Source organism: Triplophysa dalaica, chromosome 3, assembly GCF_015846415.1.
Source record: "Triplophysa dalaica isolate WHDGS20190420 chromosome 3, ASM1584641v1, whole genome shotgun sequence".
Lineage (NCBI taxonomy): Eukaryota > Metazoa > Chordata > Actinopteri > Cypriniformes > Nemacheilidae > Triplophysa > Triplophysa dalaica.
This window is the reverse complement of record NC_079544.1, coordinates 326,645-338,982: the sequence shown is the minus strand read 5'-3', so window position 1 is coordinate 338,982 and position 12,338 is coordinate 326,645. Positions and strand designations below refer to the sequence as shown.

At 43.9% G+C, this 12,338-nt stretch overlaps 1 protein-coding gene across 1 annotated transcript; it reads left to right on the top strand.

The window, feature by feature from the left end:
- The first annotated feature begins 489 nt into the window (after positions 1-489).
- On the top strand, positions 490-10,340 carry LOC130417547 (midnolin-like). Its single transcript, XM_056743168.1, has 7 exons — positions 490-1,246; positions 2,152-2,239; positions 2,477-2,539; positions 6,593-6,892; positions 6,972-7,074; positions 7,414-7,638; positions 9,006-10,340. Exons 1-7 carry the CDS (start codon positions 1,074-1,076, stop codon positions 9,266-9,268), a joined length of 1,215 nt encoding a protein of 404 aa, XP_056599146.1. The 5' UTR covers positions 490-1,073; the 3' UTR covers positions 9,269-10,340.
- Positions 10,341-12,338: the final 1,998 nt, after the last annotated feature.

Genomic DNA, 12,338 nt, shown 5'->3' with positions numbered 1-12,338 from the left:
TCATAAATCATGTTACACTAAGCATTGTGTAACACACCTCTGTCAAACCCTCATAAAAACAACACATCACTGCTTCGGAATGTTCTGGGCTGAAATTCTGCTTACACAAATCTTCGGCATTCTTCCTGAGCTGTCCTGGCACGACGAGCTCACATTTCTCTGCAGAAATACACCCACAACATCCAAAACACAGACTCCAGATAAGAATCAAAGTCGATGTGATTGATGGTTCACAGGCCATTCGAAACGGTGTTAAAATGTGAAGGAAGCGAGCGGTGTGTTGAGTCACGACCGACACGCCCGTGACTGACTTCTGCAGGTAAACACGATGTGATGAATCATGAGTGATCTTATCACATCAAAACACATGAGGATGAACTCACAGGCCGATGATAATGACACCAGAAACATCACAGCTACATTTACATTTGCTTTCAATTTATTCATTGATTCCATCACAATTACTTTCACCACGTCACAATTATTCGTTGCAGAAGCTCGTGCTCTTTACAGATTAGTCTTTAACGTTAAAAGTGTTTTTTTGTGCAAATATCTTGTGAAAAGTCGCAAAATGTGCGAAACTATAGAAACGATGTCATTGAAACGCATCAAGTGTTGTGAATGATTTGCTCGGGGTGGGCGGAGCTTTCCGTACGTGTGGGCGTCGTGAGCGACACGCCGATTGGCCAGCACCGCGAGGGCAGGAGTCTCCGCCCACACCATTGGTTGCCTGTGGCAATGGGCGGGGTTTCTCATAAGGAGACGCTCGTATCCACACGCGAGCGGTGAGTAACGAACAAGCGGCTCGAGAGATTCATCTGTCGCCTCTTTCTCTAAACCGGACACTTTCTACCGAATACGGACGCGTGTTGTGTTCACGACGGTCCGGTTATAGAGGGATTTCGTGGTGTTTTCGTGCAGTTCAGCGGCAGGATTACCGTTCAGGCTCGAGACTCTGGATTTACCTCAGAGCGACACAGCGCGAGCGTCGCGTGGATTTATCACCTCACGTGCACGGAATCGCATTCGCGTGACTCGCAGGCTCGTGGTCGTCTTTTCCGAGCATCAGACGGATGGCTCGGAACCGCGAGGCGGTTGACTCCATGAATCTGTCCATCAGCTGCACGACCGGAACCCGCTTGGATCTCCCGGTTCCCGTGGAGGAGACGGTGGACGGACTGAAGAGGAGACTGTCCCAGAAACTGCGAGTCCCCAAAGACAGACTGATGCTCCTCCTCAGAGACACGTGAGTCCAGAACCGGCGACGGAATCCAAACGCGCGGTTCCGTCCTAATTCAGAGCTTCACTAACATGCTGTTTTAAAAGCTATTATGACGTCATCAACGTTTTGAAACAGAAGTCAGACGAATAATTCTGCACGTCTCCAGAGTTAAAGGAGCAGTTCACCCTGCAAGTGAGATCCTGTCATCGTTTACACGCCCTATTGTCATTTCTAACCTGTGTGACTTTCTTTCTACCGCATAACACAAAGGAAGATATTTTGAAGAATGTCATAATAGAACAGCATGGGATACAAACGAAGTGAACGGGGGAGTGTTAACAACATTCTTCGAAATATCTTCCTTTGTGTTCTGCGGAAGAAAGAAAGTCACACAGGTTTAAAATGACATGAGGGTGTTTAAAGGATGACAAGATTTTGTGTGTTCATTCATTCATCACTGACACACACACACACACACACACACACACACTGAACAATTTCACAGTTTGCACCAAATGTGGAAAGAACATTAAGGCCTGGTTTCCCAGACAGGGTTTAATATAATCATAATAATAACTTTATTTTTATAAAGCGCCTTTAAAGCAGCTTCTCAAGGCACTTCAAATACAAACTGAAATCTAAATACACATGAAATGAAGAATGTAACAATAAAACCATCAGAAAAACGACACCCCCTAAAAAAAAACCTTGCAGTGACAAATCTTAAAATATATAAGTGCGATTGTTTTGTCTGAAGATGCATGTATTGTTTTGTGTGTTCGTTTTTATTTGAACTTAGGCCTAGTTCAGATTTAAGCCAATCCCTGTATACGAAACCGCCACATACCCGTAAGCAGCAGGTGAACTAACACAATACTGTTCTGAAGTGAAGAGATGCATGATGGGAGATTGTTGTGTTCTGTCTACAGGAGGTTGAGCTCTGGAAAACTGCAGGATTTTGGCGTCGGGGACGGAAGCAGATTGACACTCGTTCCTGCTGTTGAAGCCGGACTGATGGTGTGTAACAGAGTTTAATAAATGACACGGTTTAGTTTCTGCACAACTTGTTGTTTCAAAACCCGATGAAATCAAAATAGGCTGTTTACAAAGTTCATATATTAGATAAAGGAACGAGCGCTTCAGCGTGTCCTGCTTCTACTTCCTGTTTCAGTAGAGCAAAGGGATCAGCGCGCTTATTGCTGATGAGTCTTTGTGTGTCTGTGTGACAGTGTTGTTGTTGTGTTGTGTTTACAGTCTCAGTCGTGGCGGCCGGAGCAGTCAGTCCTCCAGGCGTTAGAGAGTCTAACAGATTCGCAGGTAAAACACTCGCCCACTTCCTGCTCGCCCGACACACACTCATTCACTGGAAGTCACACGCTATCTATTGTAATGAGTTTGCATTTCCTACAAATGTAACTTGAGAAATACACACAAGCACACACATACACGTACTCTCTCACACACACAGGCGCACGCACACACGCACAGGTGCATACTCACACACACATACAAACACAAACACACACATGACGTGTATTATCTCAATAGCAATAAGACTGTTGCACACAGTGTGAGAAACTTCTGCGGTCTTTCTATTTCTGCAGATCACTCAGTGTGTTACTCATCTGTTGGCTTTAGGCTTATTGTGTGTGTGTGTGTGTGTAGCGTCTGTGAAACCAAATGTGTATACATCTGTGTGTGTGTGTGTGTGTGTGTGCGCTCTGTGTCATGTTGTCTCAGGTCTGTGCGTCATCTTGGTATTGCTGAGCCGTGTGAAGTCATTTCAGTCTGTGTGTGTTTGTGGTTAGACTGAAGCTGATAAGAAAAGATTTCCTAGAACTGGTGTAGGACTGAGCAGTTTCTCTCTCACAAACCTAAACATTTCACCTCTGCATCACAAAGAGGATTGTGTTTGTGTAAGAGAATATATAGTCATGAGGGCACTTGGTTTTGTGTAGATTGAGTTGTTTTTCTCAACCGGCTAGAGAGATGTTGTCATGTACACACTTATAATATATCACTGTGTGTGGTGCAGGTGAGCGTTGTTTCATTCTCCCAGACTCATTTGTTTTGTCTGTGTGTGTGTGTGTTGTACTTTTGAATATGTTTAGTGTGTGTTGGGAGAAATGTGTTTGTCAGGATGTTTGGATGGTTTATATTAAGGCTTTCAAACCATTAATCACATCCAGAATAAAAGTTTGTCATCTGTGTACTGTGCATTTTGTATTTATAAAAACATACACAGTTATTTAAGTTTAAAAACATTTATAAACATTTACATATAATTTAAATGATTGGCAAATGTAAATAAACTCATGTAAACATTTTCTAAATATAAAGATGTGTGTGTTTACAATCACTTAATAAATATGCAGAGTACACGACATATATTATGTAAACACTTTTATTCTAGATGCGATTAATCACGATGGGTCGTTTGACAGCCCTAGTTTATATGTTACATGTCATGTGTTGTGTGTTTGGGTGGGTGGTTGTCAGCTTTCAGGAAGTTTGTGGTGAGTTTCTGCACTTTCTCTGTTCTTTCAGGACTGAATCTGCAGTTGTAATTCACGATGACTTTGTCACAGGTGTATTAGCAGAAGGATTTAGTCAGAAGCCACGACACGTATTCTACCAGACGCTGTATAACTTCTAGCGCTGTGAGGGACTTGTTTTATTCTCTTGATACTTTGAACCTTCTGAGTTTTATTATTAAACACATCTCTTGCCCTTTAAATTGCCATAGAGGCGTGCATGCCGCAAAAAAATGAAAAAGAATATCAGAGGTGTAGTGTTAAGGTTTGATGTTGTGTGTTGATATTCTTAATGAGATCAACACACACTCAAACAGAAGACGCCACTACCTGTACACGTCTAAACCATTTCCTGTGAGAGATTGTGATTTTTGAAAGGTGTTGTGTTGCCTATGTCATCGTTGTGTTAATGATGCAGTGCACTAGCTTTTGTATTTGTGTGTTTTTTGTTGATTAATGTTATGGGTTAGGTGAGAGTTTCTTCAGCAGTGCCTTCATCATCATCATTTATCTCTTCAGAAATGCATTCAGCATCATTAGATCAGTTGATGTTAATAGTGTTGTGCGGTCAGATAGAGTCCAAGGCCTTGTGATCAACAGAGACAGAAAACATGCTCTCTGTCATCATCTCTTGGACGTTTGTGGTTTATGAAGCATAAGCACTGAAAGGAGTTCAGCTGTGCTGTGGATATTCCTGCTCTAGGGCAGACCGGACACTTCAACAGGAAGTGAGGCAGCAATGTGCATCGACTTTCAGTTAGACCGTGAGAGAGGGAAGTGTGGTGGTGTCATGATGGGTTGTGAAGTGTCAGTCACGTGACAGCCGTTTGTTGGGATTTCTTTTGTAATTCTTGTGTTTGTGTTTGTCTGTGAGTGGAGTGCTCAATCGTGACTCGCTTGTTCCCGAGAGAGAGAGAGACAAGGGGAGAGAGAGAGACACGGGGAGAGAGAGACACGGGGAGAGAGAGACACGGGGAGAGAGAGACACGGGGAGAGAGAGACACGGGGAGAGAGAGACACGGGGAGAGAGAGACACGGGGAGAGAGAGACACGGGGAGAGAGAGACACGGGGAGAGAGAGACACGGGGAGAGAGAGAGACACGGGGAGAGAGAGAGACACGAGGAGAGAGAGAGACAGACAGACCGAGAGAGAGAGACACGGGGAGAGAAAGAGACAGACAGACCGAGACAGACAGACGGACCGAGACAGACAGACGGACGGACCGAGACAGACAGACGGACGGACCGAGACAGACAGACAGACGGACCGAGACGGACGGACCGAGACGGACGGACCCGGACGGACGGACCGAGACGGACGGACGGACCGAGACGGACGGACGGACCGAGACGGACGGACGGACCGAGACGGACGGACGGACCGAGACGGACGGACGGACCGAGACGGACGGACGGACCGAGACGGACGGACGGACCGAGACGGACGGACGGACCGAGACGGACGGACGGACGGACCGAGACGGACGGACGGACGGACCGAGACGGACGGACGGACGGACCGAGACGGACGGACCGAGACGGACGGACGGACGGACCGAGACGGACGGACGGACGGACCGAGACGGACGGACGGACGGACCGAGACGGACGGACGGACGGACCGAGACGGACGGACGGACGGACCGAGACGGACGGACGGACGGACGGACGGACCGAGACGGACGGACCGAGACGGACGGACGGACGGACCGAGACGGACGGACGGACGGACCGAGACGGACGGACGGACGGACCGAGACGGACGGACGGACGGACCCAGACCGAGACGGACGGACGGACCGAGACGGACGGACGGACCGAGACAGGCACACGGACCGAGACAGGCACACGGACCGAGACAGGCACACGGACCGAGACAGGCACACAGACCGAGACAGGCACACAGACCGAGACGGGCACAGAGAGACGTGCACATGCGGACCGACAGAGAGCCTGAGGAGTGTCGCTGTCAGCCTTTCATACATCATAACCACATCATTCCCATCATCACATGAACTCAGAAGTTACATGAACAAAGATGTTTCTCATCACTCTAATAATCTCTCTATATTTACTTTCTTCACTTTTCTATTATCTCCGTTTGAGTACAAAAGACATGAATTGAGTTTTTGGAAGCAGATAATCTTTTGTTCACTATTTAACTGAGTTACTATTAAACATCTCTGTCAGACTGTTCACTTCACGACCCACCGCTACTGATTAGTTGCTCCAGGCCTGAATTTGTTTGATTTAAAGAAGTGCTGAGCGTGAGCAATGAATGTGTGAGTGTCCCAGAATCCTCTGCTGCGTGCTTAGAACTTGGGTGGGTTTGTGACCTCTGCGTATCACATAACCCTCACGCTCTGGATTCTCCATGTGTTACATTTCTCACCGTCACCCGTACGTGGTGCCGCCCGTTCAGTGCACGAGAGATTGTGAGACAGCAAGAACATTCCTCATTCATGGAGGAGGAGGATTTTATTTCTTTGATTATGTTGGTTCTTGGTCTCATTATTCATTACATTTCCATTACAGGAATAGTTGGCTCAGTTTCTTCATCTTAACACAGTCACGTTATCTCCATTAAAAAATTTGTTTAAGTTTGCGAGGAGCATGATATCGTAATCCAAACAATCAGCGCGGAGTAGACGCTATATAAAGCCGACCCTCACCTTCGTACCACAAACATACCCAAAATGTTTTCTATTCGGTTAATCAACTCCTGTAATAATTTGGATGTTTGTATTAGCAGATTGTTTTGGTTTGTTTTGTTTTAAATCGTCATCTCTTTGAGAAACACTGACTGTGTCATTAACTCATTCTCTCTTGTGTCCAGGTCAGTGATTTCCTGTCGGGCCGTTCGCCTCTGACCCTCGCCCTGCGTGTGAGTGATCACATGATGTTTGTGCAGCTGCAGCTGGCCGCTCACCAGACGGTACCGTCCGTCTCCAGAGGTCCGGCAGGCACCAGTTGGACACCTGCAGGGATGGGCAGCCAGGAATACCCCCAACATTTACCCTGTGGGGGCTCCAGCTCTCCACAGCGGGACCCTTCTTTACCTCCCTGCAGCCCCGCCCCACACGCTCACTACAACCACAGTGTTCAGAGCCCCGCTTCTGCCACGCCCAGCCTTCAGGTGAGAAGAAGTGATCGGCGGTCATGCGTCATGTCCTGCTGTATGTTCATCTGACAGATGGTGTGATTGTGTGTTTTAGGCCGAGGACGGTGTTCACAGTTCAACACAACCGCACAAACCAGGTGCTTTCATCGAGAGCCTCGTAAACCACGCACCTGGAGTTTTCTCAGGAACATTCTCAGGTACAAATTTCACCTCCGGATCTGTTTGTTTATTTTTTTTGTTTTAGGGTTACCTTTATTTTTCCAGGATGGTCCCATTTAAGATTATAAACTGCAATTATTTATGCAGCTGAATTAATAATCGTATCGTCGGCAAAAAACTGCAGATTTTAATTCCTGCCCTAATTCATTAATAACAATGGAAAAAAGAAGGGGTGCCAGTAGCGAACCTTGCTGGACACCCTTCTTGACTCTTAACTCGGATGAAATGTAATTATCTACAGTGACACATTGAGTTCTATCAGATAGATAATTTTGAAACTAACTCAATTTATGTCATCATTACCCTCTGACATACAGGTACTTTACATTCCAGCTGTCAGGACAGCCGCGGTCATCCTCGCCGTGACATCACCACCATCCTTCAAATCTTGAATGACCTGCTGAGTGCCACGCGCCATTACAGGGGCACACCCCCGACCCTGGCACACCTCCGCTGCCGGACACCCTTCCCTCCGGCCACACCCCGCTCACCTTCATATACCTCAGAGACACAGCAGAGCGACCTGCAGCCACAACCCTCAGGTGAGCCGTCACAAACTCGGTCTCTCTGTTACACTGGATTGATGCGTGAGGTCTGAACATGGGCTGCATGTATTATTTAGTTTGATTTGGTCAAACTCAGGCGTAGTCAAACTCTACTGACCCGTGTGTGTGTGTGTGTGTGTGTGTGTGTGAGCAGTGGAAAACATGCTGATGAGAGTGCTGAATGAGTCATCAGCTGTACAGTGTGGAAGCATCAGACTTCTGATCTTATTAAAACTGTGGACAAACAGGTCGTGTGTGTTTTACTGCTGCTGGTTTCTGCTGATGTGACTGAAATGTCAGTAGTTCTGTCAGAGCGAGATTTAGGGGCTTGTAAATATAATCCGGACATGTTTCTGCTTAAAGTTTGCTGCTTATACCATGGTCTTTTTGAATACTGGATTCTGATTGGCTGGAAGGTCTGCATTAAAACCCTTTAACGCACTGCTAGCTGTGGATTATCCCTTACTTGTTAAACTGTGAAGTGTTCGTTTGAAGAGTTTGGTTCCAAATCGCTATAAATCCATTTTGATTAATTTGAGTAAAACTTTTGTTTTCTTTACAAAGAAAGTGGCACGATGAAAACCACTATTTTCTGTTTCAAAGTTTCACATCGCATCTTAGGTTTCTAGCTACATAAAATATTCAAATCCAGATTTTGATTTTAAAAGATTTATTACCTAAAACTGATCATTTTTTCCCAAAATGCAATAAATCCATTGAATCAATATATAAGTATTTATTTTTATTGAAACTGTTGAAAAATACACAAGAAAGTGACTTGATCCACATATGACAGCCTCTAAACTCAATACAATTCTAATCTTACATACAGACACCGGACTAAAAATACATTGACTCATCGCTCATAAAATGAGTTCAACGGGTCATCTTTTTAATGCTATAAATGAGTGCCTCGTCTTCTTAATCTCCTCACGCAAATGATTAGATTTCGATGGCTAACATTTCTTCCCCACCACAGAAACCAGCACAGTTTCATCAATGCCGTCCAAATGATTCATTTTTTTGTTTGTTTGTTGAACACAAAGTACAAAGTAGATCAGGGAAACTAGGATGCCAAGCGCCGCCATTGCTGTTTACAGTGTGTGCAGTGATTGGTTGAGCGGATATATCCCATTCCGCAGAGAAGCTAGATTGGCATATATTGCCGTTTGGAAAAAGGGAGAAATCATGACAGAATAACACGGCGGATATCATATTTTCTGTGAAATAAAATACAGATACAATCAAAACAATTTTTAAATACCATTTATCGCATTTTGGAACCAAACTCTTCACTTGTACATGAGTATTATTTCAGCTGTATATTTCACTCTTAACCGCTGTTATGATATCATATGTTTCAGGCGAATGTTTGCGGCAGACAGAGAATAAAGCCACGCGCTGTAAAGTCGAGCAGCTTCAGCTGTTACTACGGCAACGACGCCTCCGACGTAGGGCCAGGAGAGACCCACGAGCGCCGTACCGGTGGCCGGCCGACCGCAAGGCCACACGTCGTCATAGCAACAGCAGCTTGTCCAGCGAAAGCTCACTGGATGTGGACATGGAGGAGGCCGTCTGGAAACCTGATGTCCAGCCTGACATCAACACCGAGTATGTTGTGGCCTGAGCTAAGGGCAGTCACTGAAAGTGGACAGTTGATGTCAGGTGTTGATGGGCATTCACAATCTGATCGTCAGCTGTTACTGAACACAGAATGTAGCATTATCACATCGCCTTCATTTCAGCATTACATGTTTTTGATACAGTCAGATAACAGATACTCATGACGTCACTTGTTATTGACACCAGATTTGTTTAAAACATTTAGTTAAACGCACTTTATAATCTCCACTGTGTTTTATTTCCGAAGATTATCGTTGATTTCTTTCCATATGAGCTGAGCGGTGTGTGGACTCACACGGTTGAAATATAAACACATTTATTGAGACTATCAAGTGTTGTTGTAGTGAGACAGAAGCCCAGCAGACGTCTCATTGCCTCTCTATTGTTTGATTAATGGGGCGTTTACACAAACTAAAAATAACAACGTTTTTTTGTGTTATGGCCAGTCATTTACACGACGGACACAGACTGAGCATGAACATCATGTGTTTCTGTTGAGCTCCAATAAAACTGTGGACACACTGGCCTCTTCTGTCTGAACTCAAATCTCTCTCGCTCGCTTGCTCTAGACATGACATGACATACACTGACATACATGCTTCACTACATAGTGAATGTCTTCTAGTTCACTAGCTGTGAAAAGTGACTGTAGTTCTGATCCTTACTGGTGACTGTAGAATCACAAAGCTGGACTGAATCAATACCTGCTGGTTCCTTCTTTTGGAGATGAGAGTTTAGATGTCGTCCCCTGTTGTGTTTGTCTGGTTTTCTCACGAATATAGCTTATAAGATGTTTGAGAATTCATGTTGAGTTCATTTTTAAGAGAGAAACATTGATCACATGGTCAGTCGTGATGTCATTTCCTGCCACTGATGAGGTGTTTCCTGTAAGGCGGTGGTTTAAGACTCATGTAGCACATTGATTCCGCTCTATGGACTCGTTTATAAAACTGTGACACATGTCTAGCTTTGTGTTTCTGCGTCCTTCCACATGTTGTGTCAAAATGAGCAAGTAAAGTTAGTTTTTTGTGAGCAATAATTTGTGTCTTTTCAGGTAATAAATAATAGAGAATGAAGCGTCTGTGGTGTTTGAGAGGTTTTGTCCACACAAACATTTCTTTACAACAATAATTTTTTCCCACAAACTGAGTCACAGAGGCAGGTGATGTTTCTTATATTTACACACACAAAGACACATAGAGAGAGGTGTGTCTGATGATCAGATGATCAGCCTTTAAACAGAAATACTACAAATAAACAATAATATATGAGATGTGTGATTTTACGGTTTTATTCTATTGTGTGCAAACATTTTGGCAAGTTGTTAGCAGTTAAATAAATCAGAGGTTTGCAATAGCAAATACACAAACACATCTGTCTGTCACCGGAAACTGATCTGAGATCAGAACAATGAGTAGATGGTTTTCGACCTTCAGATTTACGACTCTACCTCCAGCATCAATTCATTGTGTGTCTGATATCACACAACGATGTGTGTGTGTGTTTCTGATGTGCATCAGATGATCTGATTTGCTGTTCAGAGAGATGACCTCATAGCTGATCCAGATGATGGGTTCTTTCTAGTGCTGTCAAACATTAATCATGATCGATCGCATCCAGTTTAAAAGTTTGAGATTACATAATAAAAGTATGAAAGAATGATAAATGTGAATATATAAGTTCAATTCTTAGTAACTATAAATAAATGCATCTAAATATGCCTATATACTGTAAGTATGTACAATGTTGGGTAAGTTACTCTGAGAAAGTAATGCATTACTAGTTTCTAATGACATATTCAATAGTGTAATTAGATTACTGTCTAAAAAGTGTTTAATTACTTCAACCTTGATAAGAATTGGTTCATGAATAGAAATGAAACGGCTCTTTTAATTCATATAAAAAATAACTACATAGATTGTTCTTATTAATTGACAAAAGTATACAAAGTGAGATATTTAGTTATATGTTAAAATCATCCTTTTGATGTCATTTCCACTATTAAATTACAGTAACTCATAACTTAGCAACTACTTACACACAACACTGTTTATGTATATACACATTGCTTTCCTGTAGCTCAGTAGTAAGAGCATCCCAGGGGATTGCACATACCTATGTATAAATGTATAGGACAATGCAAGTCACTTTGTATAAAAGCGTCTGCCAAATGCATAAATGTAAATGTTGTAGTGTTTATAAATACAAAATGATTATGCACAGTACACAGACATATAACGTAAACACAAACTTTTATTCTGGATGCAGTTCATCAGGATTAATGCTTTGACAGCCCTTTCATGCTTTGTGTCAGATTGCACACAGCGTGCTTCACACTCTCAGCATTCACAATGCGTGAAAACGCGTCGGTTTTCTGAATGTGTTTGTTTTAGAGATGATGGGATGGATCCTGCGCCACAAGCTATTGTGTTCTTTACAGCTGGTTTCAGCTGCAACGACATAAACAAACATCATGTGACCTAAACTTACTAACAAACGTGTAGAATAGAAATGTTCTTGTTCAGAGTAATGTCTGATCATTGATACTGTTTAGTGATGTCTTTACATCTGATGTCTGTAAGATCAGATCACGTCCCTCTCACTGATGAGCCGACAGGCCGGACGCCACGCTCTTGCTCAACTTCCTGTGCTGATGAAGACACATAAATTGAGGGAGAGGAAGTGGGCAAGAATCAGGAAGTAGAATCGTTTCCTGTCTGCCAGGGTGTCGGCGTCTGCACGTGAGGGATTTTCTCAAGCGTCTGCTTTGTTGCCGTGAGTCTCGTCGTGTTGAATCGATGTAAGGTCAGGGTTTGTGTTTGGTCATGTGACCGTCTCTGATGTTTGGCTGTGAGTGAGGACATTCATGACATCAGCACTGTCTAGACAGATGAAGTTGATGAAGTTCATAAAGTGATGAAGATGTGCAAACATTGTTTGATGAGCTCCGTCTGATTTGATGAGTTTTATTATCTGGAGCCCCCCCCCATGCAGCAGCCTCTGCTATTCATCACATTTAAAAGAGCTCTCGGGGACGTCATGTGACCCTTGACCTCTGATCTCAGATACATTGA